Source organism: Thermobia domestica, chromosome 12 (assembly GCF_964235325.1).
Source record: "Thermobia domestica chromosome 12, izTheDome1.hap1.1, whole genome shotgun sequence".
NCBI classification, from domain to species: domain Eukaryota; kingdom Metazoa; phylum Arthropoda; class Insecta; order Zygentoma; family Lepismatidae; genus Thermobia; species Thermobia domestica.
In genome coordinates, this window is record NC_137465.1 from 109,467,033 (window position 1) to 109,486,230 (window position 19,198).

The following is a 19,198-nucleotide window of genomic DNA, read 5'->3' on the forward strand; positions in this document are numbered from 1 at the left end:
GTTTGGAGTGAATCATTAATGTTACAGGTGTAGGAAACATGTAATATTCGGGCATCAAGTCTCCAGTTTGACATGCACATATGCAAGGTCCTGACACACGTATAGTACATTGGAATAGAAGTGGACACATTGCCTGTAACATGCAAAGTGTGAACTCACCTACATGCAGTATACAGGCAACGTACAGATGAATGGAAACATGCAATGATCATGACTGCCAATAAATGGATTAAACAGATACGTGTAGTGTGTAAATAGCTTAAACAGGTAAATGCGATGGACATGGTTGATTAGAGTGAAACATTCACGTTACAAGCGTAGGGAACACAATATATAGACATCAAGTCTCCACTTTGTCATGCAAGGCGCCGACATATATATACAGAGGCGTGCGCAGACCCTTGGATTAGGTGGATCAAATAGTAGTATTACTCCTTAAAGTATGCAGCCTACATTCTAGTAAGCCATCTGTAACATCCCACGTATGTTACAGGTAGAAGTAATTCACCTGTAACACGCAGGTCTCATGTATATTACATGTACATGTGATCATCGTTTAACATGCATACGATCTATACAATACATACCTAATTCATGAACAGGCAAACTGCATGTTACATGTGGCTCCCATGTACATGTTACCTACATGTCTCTTCTGTCGTATATATACATGGAACGTACATGTCTTATGCGGGTCCAACACCTGTGACACGCAAATTTTATGTATACTTAATGCGATGTACTTTACATGTATATTCCGCTCACACACCCACTAATTCGATAACACCTGTATTTCACATGCATTTAACATGTCAATTACACTTTTATCAAATGAAAAGCAGCTGTCGTCAGATCCTCATGAGGTAACATATGTCTACTACATGGAATATGCCGGTTACGTACATGTCCTTCCACTCTCTACATGTTGTTTACATGCATTTTTCACGTTGCAAGGTTGCAACCCTATCAACATGAAAACTACCTGTTTCCGTGAAATGAACATGCAATGATCTTGAAACAAATCGATACCTGTCTCATGCGTTTAAAAGTGTTCCATTTTCAGGCGCATGTAAAAATATGCCTATTTATGCATGTTTCACAGACGCCTGTAAACCACCTGCATTTTCTGTCTGGGACATCAAAATATTTCTTAAAACTGTATTTGGATCCTGTCTAAATTCCAATAAATAATAAAAATTCTTTACCTCACTTTGCAACGTTCCTCCAAACACACTGGTCACTATTGAAGATCTACCTTTTTGCCCTAGAGAAATGTACGGACTATCCTTCAAACATGTGAACTCTGGGAGCAAATGTAGAAGCTCTGTATGTAGACGATCCAGCATGTACCGAAGGAATTCATGAGCATCCTGTTGTTGGTATCCTCTGAAAGGAAGAACAGCATTTTATACTAACTTATTTTAACAACTCAATTTACCGGGTAATATCGTACAACACGCAAATGAACACATTAAATTTTCGAACTTTGTTACTCAACGCATTAAACAAGTAAGGTTAAATTTTTGTTTATTTTTCCGCAGAGAAGAAAGAATCATAACGCACTCGAAACAAGTTCTTCCTTACCCTAGTTCTACTAACTAAACAACAAAATTTCATATTAACGCACTCGAAACAAGTTCTTCCTTACCCTAGTTCTACTAACTAAACAACAAAATTTCATATTAAAAGTCACGGAGAACATGTTGTAAGAATATAAAATTTTGGCATTAATATATCTAATGATACTGGATTTTAACATGAAACTCATATACTATCTTAGTTTTAATCGTAGAACAAATATGAACTAACTACACTTTCAAGAAAATAGATGCTTTTACCTGATGCAACTTACATTTAGTATAAACTGATAGTAATTCTGATGTTCTTTTTCATTTCTATTTTATCCGGAGTTTGTGATTTACCTTTGTTACATTCTAAGCAGTGTCACTAAATAATTACTTTGTTCAAAAAGAGTTCAACATCCATTTCGAGATCATATAGATGTTAAGGTACAGTTTCACGCGGGATAGAAATACCTGCACCCACTAGAAACTGGATCGGAAATTATGCGTAGAGAAAGCATGCGTGCTTACTACTTTAACAGCAAGCTATTCTACCGAGCTTTTTGCTTTCCTGTTTTTCAATTAAACCATTATCTTTACGGTTTTACAAATGTTAAATGTCGTTACACAAATATTGGATGAAAACGAATTATGGCATAAATATGAAGAGTTAACAAGTTTTCAGTGCTTATATGAATCATTAGTAATTAAGAAGTTTTCTTAAGTTTTTACCACTGAAACGACAAATAGTTTCTTCAAATACTAGACAACAACCCTAACAAAATACATTTATTCATTCATTTAGTCAAGGTGGAAAAGAAAAACTTCATGGATGGTGAGGGTGAAAGCGTGGAATTAAAAAAGAGAAATAACTCACACTAAGACTGCGGAGTTAAAAAAATGTATGGATGAAATCTTTGCTTGAACGTGGGTTGTAGGAAATTATTTTCACCATATACTAATTTTTTGAATGTCCAACATTATACTTTTCACTCTATACACTGATCACCTTGATGAGGGTTGTAAACTGCGAGACCTGTTCTGATATTCAGGCTTTCCACTGACTTCTGCCCTTTACCAACCAGATCCAGTTTCTACTTTTTATTCTTATTTCTGCGAGATTCTGTCTTTCCATCCATCTGAGCCTAGGTCTTCCTAATGGACTTTCTCCGATTTGGTTTCCAGTTATTAGATTACCTTGTAACAATTTAAATTGACTTACAGTGTTTGCAATTAACGTGAAGAAATTAAATATCACCATCAATTACACACAATGAAAAAAAAAAAAAAAAAAAAAAAACGGAAACATCAATACATAAAATAATTATAACTATTTTTGCCCCCATCTTTATTAATCACATAATAATGAATTATGTTCATTTCCAATCTGCATTACCATATAAAAAAAATCAGAATATAACAATAATATTTGTTTACTAAAACCATAAGAAATACGTGGTGGCTCGCAAGTTGGTTGACAAAATTACGTTTTTAATGTAGATGTAACTAATATCAACTAACTAACAACATGGCTTATATATTTGGATTTGATCTCCGAGTTTAGCAGCGAAGCAATATGAGACTTGGACCTACAGTTTAGCGTGAGATCCGAACCACATAAGCTCTCGTCGGGGATGGTTCATACTTTGGGAACCAGAAATCTGCACATCATAATATTTCATAAAAATACTACTAAGCTTGTCAAAGTGTACCACTACACTAAATTTGATCAGTTGAACTCCAGTTAAGGTGCTCCCACGAATGACGGGAATGATGGAAACTCCATAACAAGTTACTGCATAATTTATATTATTCGAGTCATTAATCCGAGAAATACCGGGGGGAGAGGGGTGAAATTTTCCCGCGTTCAAATTCTCAAGTTTTAGCAGGTTAAAGCGTTTCTTGAAAGCTCTTGATTTTTTACATTGTTCATTGAATGTAAGATTCACTTTTGTTATGTAGTTTTATATATCATCACCTTTTTATTTATATATAAAAAATTTACTGGTGCGGACAGATTTTACCCCCCCCCTCCCCCTCTGGTAGGTGTAACACTGATGTCTTGTTTAAACAAGGCAGCTTGGACAAGAACGTGATAAATTTTATTCTAGAAGTGGACGTAAATACAATACACCGCCAAGATAAAACAGACGTTCCGATTGTTAACACATGCCTTTACTTTAATTACAATGTGAGCAATGTCATATGTAACCATTTATAATAAATGTAAAGTAGCACTACTCGAAAGGTTTCTGTTATTAGTTTAGTTTCACATATTAAATTAAATTCAATAGATATAGCGTAACAATCACTTGAAAAGAAGCGCAGGCAAATTTACGCTCTCCCTCATCCTCTGGGTACTAGATGTACCAGAAACGGGCTTTATTTTCTATAAGTCTAGGAAGTTAGGTGGGCAAGTCATGTAGACAGAACGGAACAAAGTAGGAATGCTTTCTGGAAAAAAGAACTATTAGGAAGACGTAGATGCAGATGGAAGGACAATATTGAGATGGGTTTCGCAGAAATAAGAATACAAAGTAGAAACTCGATTCAGTTAGCTAAAGACAGAATGGGTTTTCTGAACGCGGCACTGAATTTTTGAGTTTCATTCGGCAGAAGAGTTTTAATTAATTGTATGACGTTATACGAGGCGTATGATTTAAAAAAAAAAATTAAAAAAAGAGAGGAAATGTATTAATAATTGTTATACAAGTGCATACCTTAGCTATTTTTTGGCGTAATTACTATGACGTATTTCTAGGGTGGCACAAGCTTCCATATACCCTCTGTGTAAAAAACTACCACCTGAGAGTGCAATCAGTCCAGAATTGCTATCTTGAGCACTTCACTGTCGCTGAAACACTTCGATGCACGTCACTTTTTCAGGTGAAGAAAACGAAAGAAATTGCTGGGGGCAAGGTCGGGGCTGTAAGAGGAATGACTGAATAATTCTCATCGGAATCTTTCAACAGTACGATAAGCTGTGTGGAAACGGAGGTTCTCATGCATCAAAAGAATTCTGGAGTGTACCATTCCTCTCCGCCGATCTTGGATGGCACATCGTAAATTATTCAATGTTTGACAATACACATCTGTTGTAATTGTTCGTCCAAGCTCCAAGAATTCCACAAGAATCATACCCTTTTGGTTCCAAAACACGGTTAGCGTGATTTTGTGAACTGAAGGTTTCTTTCCTGAATTTTTTCGCTTTACAACCATCGTATTGACTACTGCTTCGAAGTTTCATCCCCCGTCAGTATGTGAGAAAAGAAGCCATCCCCATTCTAACCCAGGGACCCGAAAAATCACGCGATGCTGTCATTCGTTGCTCTTTGTAAGCATCTGTCAGCATTTTTGGCACTCACTTCGTACACTGTGATAACCAAGTTTGTCAGTCAAAAGTCAATACCCTGTTTTCGCAGATACCTCTGGAAACTCTTTAGATAGTTCTGTTATTGTGAATTGGTCATTGGATCGCACTTTATCGTTAATGTGTTCCGCCAGATCGCCCATCTGAACATTATTCCTTCCGCTACGCTCATCGTCATGAATATTTGAACGCCGTTCCCGAAACTCTCTGCATCATTGTCTGATCTTCCCTTCACTCATTACTATCGGTTAGTAAATGGAACACAATTTCCGATGGATGTCAACTACATTCTATCATTTGGCTTTCAGAAATCGTATGACAGATCCCATTTTACCTTTGGCGGGATTTTGTATTACGGCAGCCATTTCACCTTACTGCTACTCCACCGTGACGATTCTATCTGCTGCAAGCACGGAATACTAGGACATGCTCCTGCACATGCTCAATTTCATTAGTGTTGCCAACCCCGCGTATAATATAATATATACTAGCTGAACCTGCGCTCTTTACACAGCGCATCATTCATATATGAGCATGAATCTCCTTGTTATTCCTCACATCTGTACATGTCCCTTTGCAGACACAAGTGAAAGAAGTCTTGGTAAAAATTGGCAAGAGATACCGTAAAGGGGAGATTTTTTTCGAATACTTTTTCAATATCTCATATCGTTTGCAAGATTTGAGCCTACTTCCGGTTGCAGTTTTTAATTCATGTATGATCTGTGTTTTCTTTCTTCTTGCATGTAGTATGTAATAAGCAAATACATAAACTAAGTAACTCTATGGCCTATGGAACCCGGAGGTTCAATGCCGCGTTCACTAAAGCTCTCCACTGACTTCTATCCTTAGCCAATTGGATCCAGTTTCTACTTTGTATTCCTATTTCTGCGAGACCCATCTTAATATTGTCCTCCCATCTGCGTCTACGTCTTCCTAATGGTCGTTTTCCGGCTGGTCTTCCAATTAAGATTTTGAAAGCGTTCGATCTTTCTTCTATCCTGGCTACATGATCTGCCCATCTGAGCCTCCTAGATTTGATGACCCTACAATGTTGGATAAACCGTATAAATTATGTAGTTCCTCGTTATGAAGATTCCGCCATTCCCTATTCCCGTTTCTCTTGGGTCTGAATATTCGTCTCAGGATCTTATTCTCAAATACTTTCAATCTATGTTCTTCGTTCCGAGTAAGAGACCATATTTCGCAACCATACAGAACAACAGGCATGATTATCGTTTTATACATTTTAAAATAAGCTAATACATTAGAAACAATTATAATGTCAGTGATATATGGTGTTCATTGCTCAAAACAATCCAAACAATAAAGATTCAACTTAGACTGGAGAAATGGTTATCCTTCGTTTTTCATAATTTGGACATGAAACAAACACCTGAGAGATATGCAGCCCCTATATACAATTATATGGTGTTGGAATGTATAATAGATAGGATATGATGCTTTAGGTTTTTTTTTTTTTTTAATTTCAACACTTCCAGTGTACCCGTAAAAATGTAATAAATAAATAATGGCCATGCGTTTTTAAATATTGAGTTCGCATTGGACAATCTACGCAAAATTTGCAATCGATCAGTGAAAACGTCATCTTTCTAGAGCCTGTAGTTTCCGAGATCTCACTGTCGAAAGGATTTGCCACAAACATATAAACGTCCACAAACGTATAGTTTAAAAAACTCCAGAGATAGCAGCACAAATCATTTGCATTTATTTCGGAGAAGGCTTATTAAAATGCAAAGGCTTTGAACAATAACTTAAAAGGATAAACTTTGTGAAAAAGATCTCTCTAAGTAATTTATTTAAAGTACATCTTTTTAAAAAATATTTGTCTTTGTTATAAACGTGAAATCACAAATAACCGTAAATCAAAGGTTTGAAAGCTAAAGTTTTAGGTTGGAGCTCAGTCGCTCTTAATTGTTATTGTAGAATAATAATAATAATAATAATAATAATAATATATATATATTATATATATATATATATATATATATATATATATATATATATATATATATATATATATATATATTTATTTATTTATTTATTATACAGATGAACAAACATAAGAAGTATACTAACCAACTGCATGGTAATGACAGGCAAACAATTAAATAGACTCATGAGCACTCATATACATTGAGTTCTAGTGCATAATACCATATCAACACTTCTCTACATCTTACTCCCTCCTCCTCTTGATTATTTCTTTATGTTGCTACCCGAGTTCAGTTGATTTTGAGTTTAACGTCCCTTTCAACAGCGAGGCTATATGAGACGGGACCTACTGACTAACGTGGAATCCGACCCACATGATCGAATGTTGCCCGTCGGAGCGTAAAAGCGATCATACATAGTGCAGCAATTTGAAAACGAAACTGAGCTTTTTGCTGCTAAGCTAGTTTTGGCACGGAAGCTTTTTTAAAGGAGTGAACCTTGTGTGTGACCTTGGAGATACGTGCAGAAATTTCTTGCTCAACGATCGCCAGTGTTGTGCGTGACGCGACTGAGTATAGACTGGTATTGCGATATACCTCGTCAGTTTCAACAATGGAACGAAGTGTGAATATCAAGTTACGTACGCGCTTAGGGAAAGTTCTAGCAGACAACTGCCTTTCTCCCTGTCATATTTTTAAATGGCATAAGGTCCCGTGCTGGAAGAGAGTCAGTGGAAGATAAATAGCGCCTAGGTCCAAACAGGTTTGTTTGAACAGCTGAAATGACTGACAAAATTTGGGTTATCATTTTGAATTACCAAAATGCAAGACTCAGGGTAATAGCAAACTTCATGGAGGTAAATAAGGAGACTGCTCGGCAAATAAAAGAGGAATTAGAGAAACGGATGTTGTGTATACGTTTCGCGCCCCATTTCTTAATGCAGGAGCAGAAATTGGATAGAACACATCGCTGCATTCCTGAGATTTTGGCCCAAAAAAATTGTGTATTACTGCACCCAGCATACTCACCAGACCTGTCCTCAAGTAATTACTTTCTTTTCTCCAAGTTATATGCACTACTGAGAAGATGTTTTTTGGTGGTGTTTCCATCATCAGAAAACAGTGACGCGAACACTGAACACCTTTACAGTCTAGGACTTCCAGAAGTAATTCCATGACTTACTGGATTGATCAAAGCTCTATCACGAAGGAAGTTCCTACTTTAAGTAAACCGAGGTAAGTTGAATCTACTAGTTAATAATTTCCAGTCTCTTTCCTAACTGTCGCATTGTGTACATCGGGCAATTGAAAACGACTTAACTACTTTTTCCTGAGTTAATGATATACTGTATTTCTGGCAAGTAACTTATAAATAACTCGTTTCTGCATATATTTTATACAAGGGTATTTTATGCTATTATATTTTTCTGTAATGAAAAAAATGAATCTGAGGTACTATTCCTGAGAACAGTGTATGTTTAGTAGCCAAGCACTCTCATTTTAAATTATACGATCGGAAAAACTTATGGAATCGTCCTAAATACAATTTTCACTTATTACTATTATTGCAATTCCCTCTCCCTCCACGGAATGTTTTATTAAAAATAGACTTATTATTATGAGAACAACTTATATCTCTAAAGCAAATTTAAATGTAGCAAGTAAGAAATTCTAGATATTTCGTGTGCATAATTTGTATGCGATTGTAACACGAGAAAGTAAGTAAAAGAACTCTAGCAACATTATTTAACATATTTTTTCCTAAATACCTGAAAGTATTTTCGGAATATGCTAATAACACCTCAGTAACATAACCCCGTAAACAATTTGCTGCACGTGTTCGAGGAAAAACGCAGAAGAAAATAAGAATTTAACTAGAGGCAGACATTTAACTAATGCAGTTGAACACAAACATTATCACTGGATTTCATTCGATTAAAATTCCGAATCAACTACAAAAGGTTGTTTGGTTAATGTCAGACTGAATTACGAACGCCACTAGCATCGGTAAATGATGCTAGAACGACGCGTCTGTTGTCATGAGCAGTAGTGTGTTTGAGGTTCTAAGTCGTCAAATTGCGGCTCAATTAAACCGTTACTGCGAAGGCCATGTCATGCCCTTTTTTCCATGCTCATTTTCCCTACTACGCATAGTGGAACAGTGTCGGGGAAATTGTTTCACACTAGGTTAACTACTGCGAAAACTACTGTAGTTTGTTACATAAAGCAGGAGCCCGTGGCGAATAGTCGTCTATGAGAAGCACCAGGAAGAGGACTCCAAGAAAAGTGACACCCGAAGTGCTACTGAGGATTCGCCGATTGGCAAGCAATGGGCCATCGATTCAATTTGACACCTTGAACTGTCAACACGCGTCATTCGTAAGTGTCTCCGGCTGAGGTGCATAAGTAAGGCTTGTATACACCACCTGCTCCCACGCCATATTGCAGAACGAAAATCAAACTGCAGGAAACTTTGAAAAGCACCTCGCGGGTTCAAAATGACAAACAGTAATCACAACGCGTGAGGCATAATTCTATCTTACAGCTGATGGTTATATTCGGGCACTGATATATTCTGACAGCGTTGTAATGGACCGCTACAATCTTGTTTGCTATGTGGGAAAGCTGCTGACACTCAAGGTTGATAAAATACTGCGGATATAGCACCTATATATCGGAATACATTATAACACTATATATCGGGTAGACATATAGACATACTATAATTGTATGGTGCCGTGAGGATTCATATGGACAAGGCTTCAGGTCATACCGCCAGAACATATCCGCGCTTTTATCAGGAAATTGAAAGGGAATTAGGAATTTGTATCATTCCATTTTAAGACTCCTATGAAGAACCTTGATGCCAGTCTAATAAATTTCTGCGGCTTCGGCCTGTTGAAAAGAGGTCTCTAGTATCGCCATATGCGCACCTGCGTTAATCAATGGAAAGAGTGCAGTAAGAAATGGGACCGAATTCCCTTGTCCGTGCTTCGCCGAGTTTGCTCAAATGGAAACTTCGATGCTGGGCGGTAGTCCGTAGTAATGAGAGTCCAAAGAACACCATCGGTGGAGATCTTGAGTATCCTTCAAAATCGGCCCGATATAAACTGAACAATCTTCTGTACTGTACTATATAAATATTACAATCTATTTATCTATCTAATTTGGTTAATGAAAAAGAAGTAACGTGTCAGAGTATAATCGTACACGCCTTTCATTCATCGGACCTGGACCTCTTTAGTACAAGTATAAAATAATTTGCAGTACTCTTTTTATTCGAAAATTTTGAGGGCCGAGTCTATTTTGGACTTAAAAAGAGAAAGTTCATTTCTATCAACAGTCTTTTTCTTTTCCGAATCATAAACACGTTTACGTTCGCTTTTAATTCAGAAATAGCTTCGATTTTGAACCTAATTGAACTCTAACTGTTTCAAATGCAAGCTCCTATCATGTACTCTCTCTTCGAAACAACTTTCTGTGCGCTTTGGCCATGTCCTTACCTGGTTAATTGCTATTCCAAAAACCCAATTCTAATCCGATTTATTATCTGAAAATCAGTTGGACGGCCTTTTCTGCGAATATCGCGTGCTAAGTATTATTTCGTATCACTAAGACATGCCGTAAGTTTCATACTTTTAGCGTCCTTTCGTGTTCTAACGTAAGATGCGGCAGAAGAACTATCGATGTCACTCTAGGAGTGAGGACACGTTACAGTTTTTCAATTTAGCATCCCTTTCAACAGCGAAGCTATATAAGACGTGGATCTGCAGCTTAACATGGGATCCGAACTACATGAGCTCCCACCCGGAATCGAACCCGGGTCTCCCACGCCAACGTTACAGCTTGACCCTCGTTTTCTATATAAAGTAGTACTAAGTAGTTAAATTCTTCCACTTCCCTCTAAGTCTCAACAATACTATGCTTGACAATACTGTTTCTTTCGCTCTAATGGGGCGTTTACACTTAGTCGATTTAGTCGCACGACTAAATCGACTCGCTGCATTTGCCACTAAATCGAAGCAACTAGGCCGAATCAGATTGATGGATGTGTTCAATTATTTCAACCACAGAAAATAGAACGTCTTTTAATTCAGTTGCCAGTCGATTAGTCGCCTTCGATCAACAAGCGATTAAGTTGAACTCCCGTTTACACGGTCGATTAAGTTGAAAGTGACGTCAATTCAACTGAATCGAACACAAATCGACTAAGTGTAAACGCCCCATAAACAAGCTAATTTGACCAGGTTTTCACTATAAGCACTAATGGCCCCAAAACTATAAAACCATCTCTTTCACTATATCCTCTACATGTATGAAATTTCTTTTCCTCTACTGCTTTCCTAAAACCTTTAACCTCATTATCTTCGTGAGCAAGGCAGACAATTTTCAGCCGAAATACTGAAGAAATTAGTACTCAATGTAAGAAGATAGAGGCAAAAATGTTTTACAGTTGATCTGACCTTTGTTTGTATGAAATTGACATGATACTAATCCGGAATGCTCCTCCTAGAAAATAAAGAAACAAAACTAAAATTCACAACATTCAAACTACCGTGAATTTGATTTGATTTAGCATCCCTTTCAACAACGAGGACCTGGACTTACAGCTTAACGTGGAATAAAAACCATATGATCTCCCACAGGGAATCGAACCTGAGTCTCTCGCACCAAAGGTATGTACTATATTCATATAGCCACGATGGAGCTCAACCATTCAGTCAGAACTATTGCTATGACCGCTATGTAGAATGTGATCCTTTGTCCATATTCTACAAGTAAATGTCGCACTCTCTTCTATGCTCTCTCTAACCAGTTATAATATTCATAAACGTCAAAGTGTAATCCTTAAATCAATTAGGTAATACAGAGAAGTCGAATTTGTGTTTGTGAATTTGTGGTGAACTGGTGTCACCACAATTTGTTTTCCTCATTCCATCGCTGAGCCTCATTTCTGCTTTTCTTTTATACCGCGTAAGTGTATTGTGGAATTGTCGAGACAGGACGACATTTCTCTATAACTCTCAGGTCTTTCCAGTTCATAACTGCAGCTGTTTTTTTGTGTGTAGTATTTCTATGGTATTTCTTTGCTCTGAGTGAAATTTCACGGTACGTTTCGATATGAGATCATTGTAAGTTTATATTTTGGAGAACCAGAATTTAAAAGTTTAAATTCTTCTTCTTACGAAATATTATACACACAATAAATAATTTCCTTCTTTTCAGTTCATGTTGTATACTGTGATCTAAAGTTATCCACTTACCTTTTTTTAAGTTCGAATTCCAGAAATATAACAACAGCATCCAAACCGGAAACCACTAGTGTAACGAAAAATTTAAAAACTTCCGTGCACTACGATTCTCTTTGTCTTGGCCCAGCAGTTACCCATCTTAATACAATCCAACAACTTTTTTTTTTTCCCTTCAATCACATCTTTCAAAATACAACTTGAATTTGTTCGCGATAATTACAACTACTATCGAGTTTCAGTACATAAACACAAAAGTAATAGTTATAACAATAATATTCAGTGTCCATGACGTTCTTACAGCAAACTGGTCATGTCGGTTAGGGACGATTACTCATTGCAAAATATAGTACAGTATATCCATTTGTTTAGATTTAAGAAACAAATAAACGAAAACTTATTTAGAGGGAGAAGTACGGTAAAATTAGTAACTCGATAAATCAAAGCAAATATATTCCAATAAACATGGATCAAACTGCACGCATTTCGTGAAAATATTGCCGGCGAGACACTCAAAAGGCAATAAGTTCAGTAAGTTTACTAGCAGCGGTTAAATTCCAAAAGAAATCAATGTAACTACATGTTCGATGAATACGTACTTCCAATTATTTCAACGACTGAGTTAAAATAATTTATGAAGTACTTGCATGTATTCCTGTACTAGTGCTGCAGTTCATTTCTTTCGGTCAGTGCTACAATAACGCCAGCAACACTGAAACACGGGTACTAGTTTCGGATTAAAGAATGTACAGTAAAAACAGAAGAATAGATCTTTGTTGAATTCTAAATATTGTTACTTTACATATACAATCGCCTGACGATTTTCATAATCTTGTTTACAACCAATTAATATTCTGAAGTTACTTAATGGCAACAATTTGATTTATGTTTTTACATGTTAATATATAATGGTTATTGTTTACTCATGGAATTTTTCTAATGTAACTCTCCATTAAGATTCCCCTGCCAATATAATAAGATTTTGTGCGAACATAAAACGTTTTGTAAGTGTTCTTTTCTCCGAGTAACGACGACTTTCATAGAATTTTTATATCAAACACACTATGCGATCAACTTGAAAGGCATGATGTGAACACTCCCTCCGTTTTGGTATTCAGAATGTCTTCCTCAACTTAGCTGTAATATTTCGTTTTATGATGCCAAAAAGTGCCACTGCACTCGAAAATTGCTTTGTAAAAACTTCAATGGATATTCTTTTCTACAAAATGTTTTTAGTCAGTGAGTACTTTCTCCACACTGACCGATGAGTATTATTATTCTTACATTTTAGCCCAGATTTTGCTTTTGATTTAGCAGTATTATAAACTGTTATCCTTCTAACTTCTGCCTGTCATTTTAATATATGTTTATCTGAAGAGAAAATATGCTTCAAATTCTACTTTTAAACAACATTAGATCAGATGGGTTGGAATCCGTTTGTTTTCTAATCAGTTTCAAGTTCAGCAATCGACAAAAAGGATATTCCCTGAACAAAATCCTTACTCAACATGATCACAATTATCAAGCAGTAATACTATACTGTACAAAGATACCATGTCATTTCTAATTACACTAATTCACTAGTTTCTCAGTTTTTAAACTTTCATTCAACTTTTTAACTTCTTCAGGAAAATATGCCCTATGTTCTCCAACACTGTGCTCCAGAAGAATTAGCCATGCTGTACATATTCTTGGAAGGATGCTAATATCCTTTCATCAATTATTAAAATCAATGTAAGTAATTAAGGAAAAAGAGTGAATGATTGCATGTACAAATTACGTAACGAAAATGTCTTTGTGGATGCAAAATGAAAATGTTTTGATTTGTCATTAGGGAGTATTTTATTTCTATAATTTTCTACTTTTCATCATTAATTTAGGCCATACTTTATTCTTTGCAGTTTCCCTGCTTCCTTAATTTATAAGAATATATCTTTTACATATATCCATTATAAATTATTATTTGATTCTTCCCTCGTTATCTACGGGAATTTTCAACAATTTTAACTCCCTTTCTCCCTAAGGATCCACAACTTTGCATGAAGGTAGGACTGCATCAAATACAAGTGTATATTCTTTGAAGCCTCTCTTGCAAATACGTATAAAAACATGCCATCTACGGTTACGAAGTAAGTTGTTCTGCCCTTTTTAAAATAACTTACATGATGTCTTTAAAATTATATTTGACGGTGAGGTCATCTTTATTTCTGTATATCTCTTTCAAAAATTACATACTGCGTAAAATATTAGTGTAATTACAGAATTATTGTAATATCAAATTTTCTTACACGTAATGGTGGATTCTCGAAGTAAATCGGTACTTTGGACTTGCGCAGGAAGTATCTCAATATGCTAAATCAATACTTATTTATCAGCAATTGTAGAGGCCACTTACAGCCAGAAAAAAGTACAAGGATAAGTCAATAGTCTTGAATATTCCACAACCCAAAGAGCAGGCGAGTGTGTACGCTGTGATCGACCGTAAGTACGAGGTGAAACTGGCTTAAGAGGCTCAAGAGGTAGTGTAATAAGTGAACTAATTAACACGGAGGCCGCCACTCCGTCAGTATCTTCGGTCAGTTTTTAATGGCAGTGACGATGAGTGCTTAACGTCTGATACGTGAATTGTTACTGCACGAATTCGAACTCAAGTATAACGCTGTAGGGAGCAACCAAACATTTATGATAAGGGGAAGGTGCAGCGAACCACAGCACAGCAACTAGATGGTTTCAGAAGTTTCGCATAGGTTGTAAAAATATCGAAGATCAGCCAAGATCCGGCCGCTCCAGGGTAACAGATTCTGAGGTCGTATGACAGGTCACTGAGGTAAGTCCATCCACCAGCACATGACGATTGTCAAACTAACACGGCATGTCCCAGTCCACTGTAGTGCTCATCTTAACGAACTCGGGAAAACTACCAGGGGCTCCTGCATAAAGCCACATGAACTGACCCCAACTCATGCGGTCCGAGGAGACTGAGTATATGCCGATAACTTCTGCAAAATTTGCGTGATGTGTATTTCCTGAAACGGATTATCACATGTGACAAAAATGTATCCGAATGTCGAAAAACAGTGACTGAACAAGGGCCAACTTCCAGAACCGGTCGTCAAACAAAATCGTTTAGAGCATAAAGTAATGTGTGTGGTAAAACTACAAGATAGTATTTCACTTAGATTCATTCCTAATGGTAGTACCATCAATGCCGCTAAACTGTTGGAATGGATGTATGCTGCACTAAGCCAAAAATATTTTGCATTGGTGAACCGAAAGCGCGCCCTGCTATAGTAGGTTAACGCAGAACAAAAAGCTCTCTCAAACACGCCATAAACAGGAACTTGATGAACTGATATAGTCTTCAGATTACTATCTGTTTCGATCCATGGTGCACTTCCTGAAATCACGATGCTTCACCAACCAGTGGGGTGGAAACAGCAGTGACGGACTTCTTTGCCTCTTACGGACAATACAGGGTATCGTGGAACTGGTAAGAAGGTGGCTGAAGACAGTCTGGGGCTATACTATGAATGTTAACTACTTTCATTGTACTGTAATAAATAGAGATGTGCTGTGTTCCAGAATATTGCAAGACTTATGACTCACCTTTGGACAACTTCACACTTCAAAAGATTCTACAGCTTCTCTCTCCTACATTAAGAATGTCTTATGTTAACAGCTACTCTTATACTGTTCGTCAAGTATTAATATGGGCATATAACGCAAGAAATCTTTCATCAAGCGTATAAATTTGAAAATTCATGTTAAGTGTATGAATTTTCATGTTAAGTGTAAGTGTAAGTCTCTAAATTTCTGCAATGCAGACTCAACAGCAATGTTAACTGAATGATGATCAACAGATGATTGGTTAATTGTAATAATTTCGCAATATTCAGAAGATCTTAGTTGTACACCAGGTTTTGATTACTAAAACGATAATTATGTCATTAGACGCTGTGAAATTACGAAACAAAAATTAACAGTTAGTAGTGAATTAAAACAAACAGACTAACTTTCGATTTAAACAACTTTTAATGTATTGCCATTTGCTTTCCATGGTTCGTTAATATCTAGCACTTATATGAACCATCATTATTTCCTGATTCCAGCCAGCATTATGCTAAATCTGGGTCTATACAAGGCCTTTCCAAACTACTACTTTCATACTGCATTCCGCCATTCCTCATCCAGAACGTTTTCTTCAATTTATTCCTCTTCGTTCCACATTATTTCAAATTTCACCTTGTGATCTGTTTAGGTGAGCGTTCTTTCAATCTTTCAACAGGTCTATACCAGCGTAGCGTAGAGTGTTCTACTCTTTCCTGAACAATCTCTTGGTTGCACGTACTTCTAACGTCATTTCTTATTCATTTCTTTTTCTCGTACGAGAATACTACTTAATCTCATCTCCGATGCTTGGATTCGACTTTACACACTGTCATTATTCACAATTTGAAACTTAATCTTTACTATGATTCTTGATAACATTGCAATTGTACTAGTTTGTCTATTATCTATCGAACTGCTTCCGTTAGGTCTCACAGTTTAACTTAAGCCACTTCAAAAAATCATATTTTCGGCACCTCAGAAGTTTTGAAAATATTTTCAATTAGTATTTATTATAAGTTTTTCCTACATATGGTATAAGGAATCACCTCCCGAAATTCGGTGGTGGTACTTTTCCCCGTAGTTTATATATTGTTCTTCAAAAATTAAAAATCAATCTATCATTTTGACTGTTATAGATTATGTTTCACGATATTTCACTATCTATAATTAATAAATGACAAATCATTTTACATGAAAGAGCTGCTTTCTGCAATGTAGTATTTTACTTTGTTTCAAATCATCTATGCTGTTCTTGCAAAATAGTTGGTTGTCTGCATTCCACTGTCTTCTCAGCACTAAAGCTATATAAAATGTGGACTTACAGTAGTTTACATAGAATATGATCTATCTGTATTTACCGACGGATCAAACTCTGACCGACCACATATTTTAAACACTTAAGTGTAACAACGAATGAAATACAAGCTCCCGCTATGAATCATATATCTGAATTAACTCATTACTTACGTAGTCAAAAAATTATTCTTCATTTAATTAAAAAAGAATATTATTTTCAATAGTTTTCGAAGTTAATTATGATTTAAATTTTGAATATATTAAAATTTTCTAGGTGATGTGAAATGAATGTCAAGTGGAAACATCTCATAAAATTAATCCAATTACACGATCCCCAAAACTTCTATGTACAGATAGCTAACACGTCATTTTTATTGTTGCTGTAACACCAATTTCCGTGGACTTACTCTTGACCCGATCCTTTCAGCCAATCTGTTCCAACACTTTATCCTCGAAATAAAAAAAATAAAAATAAAAATAAAATAAAAAAATCACAGTTGATTGATTTTGCTACGTATATATATATATTTATATTCTTTGGATCTCAAGCATATACATATTCGTTAGTGCTCATGTGTTATTTACTATGACACTAAAGAGTCAATGCCATGTACGTGCATATAGTCGGATCTCTACCATCATACCTCCCTCGTTCCACATTCAGTTTCATTTCATGCTATCCATTGTCTAAACTTAACTGTGAATTTTATTAACTTCACAGTACCAAAGCAATTCACTTGATTATGTGTTTCTTTTGCTTCTTTCCTTCCATCCACGCTACCTTTTCAAGCAATGGCTATTGAATACTATACATATCTTATTTCTCGTTTGTTTAATTATAAAATCCTTCTTGTTGAAAGCCGTGATCTGTCAAGAAAATTTAATGATTGGAAAGGTGTAGTTATGTCTATAACCTTAAATCATTATACTGAATCTGACAGTTCGTACATTTTCGACGTCTTATTCCAACATCTTCAGTTTTTCTGGTACTTAATGGTATATCAATACATCCAAATATACCAATCATTTAAAATTAAACTGCGAACTCTCACACTTCATCTCGTCCAAACTCATTCACAGAACATAGTTATATACTAACTTGAACCAGTAGGAGTTTGAATAAATTGTATCTAGACGAAATTATTGTATTCTTTGTCTTTCTACGGTCATATCTTCCCCTAAACTAATTTCATTTATTTGAGATTTGATAAATTGTAACTGATACCTTCTTCTGTATTACTTATTGAATCATTTAATGCAAACATTTAACATTATATATACAATATATCGTTGATACACATTAGTCGTATTTACTAACCACATACATACATACATATCACTGAACATTTCCACATTCTTCTATTACCAGTGCACCCGATCTCTGTGCTTTCTCAATATCCAGCTGTACCTAAGTTGCTTTATTGTATTTTAGACACTTTTTTTAAAAAAGCAAGAAGTTCTGGAGAAGTTCAGATTTTCCAAAATATATTAAATACAGATTTTTTCCTAATATTTCTACATATTCTTATGCTTCTTTTTGGTTCTACTATTTCCTTATTTTTCATATCACTTATTCGACATCTCATACACGGACTGAAGACTGGACTTCTGTTGCAATTGTTTGTAACTACTGAAGATATCTGGTCAAATCGCATGAGTTATGCAAATGAAATTTAAATGAGACTAATGACTATGCATCACTTCAATTGAGCATATTAAATTGTAACTACTCTGACTGAGTGATTCAAGCCTATCAAACGCTGAACTTTACTTAGTTGTTCTGAATTTTGATTGACAAAAATTTTCAAAGAACGGAAAGAAGAAAACAAACTCAAGAAAAAAATGAAGTGGTTTGCAATACTACAAATTATTTATAAAGAAATTTTAGATTTTAAAGTGTACTGTTTATGCAGGCCTATTATTCTCTTGATCTCTATGTTCTCCACTAATTCTCGCATTCCATTAAAGTGCACATCAGAATTCAAAATAATGTATTTCGTAATGAAGTTCGCAGTTATTGATACTCAAATTCAGTTTCGTAAAAATCAATTGTCTTAATATACTTAAATGCATCATTCTAACAACGTTCACGTAGTATATCATTATATATATACTACTAGACTCTTTATGTAAGATTTTCTGAAAGAATATGCATCTATA

The 19,198-nt window shown here is 35.7% G+C and overlaps 1 protein-coding gene across 2 annotated transcripts in view; it reads right to left on the bottom strand.

Moving 5' to 3' along the window:
• Positions 1 to 19,198, bottom strand: part of LOC145666589 (ubiquitin carboxyl-terminal hydrolase 3-like) — a 121,894-nt gene that overhangs the window by 58,021 nt on the left and 44,675 nt on the right. For both annotated transcript variants that reach the window (XM_081733987.1, XM_081733988.1), the window contains exon 6: positions 1,206 to 1,386. In XM_081733987.1, the coding sequence (XP_081590113.1) occupies positions 1,206 to 1,386 (181 nt within the window). The remainder of the gene's footprint in view (positions 1 to 1,205; positions 1,387 to 19,198) is intronic.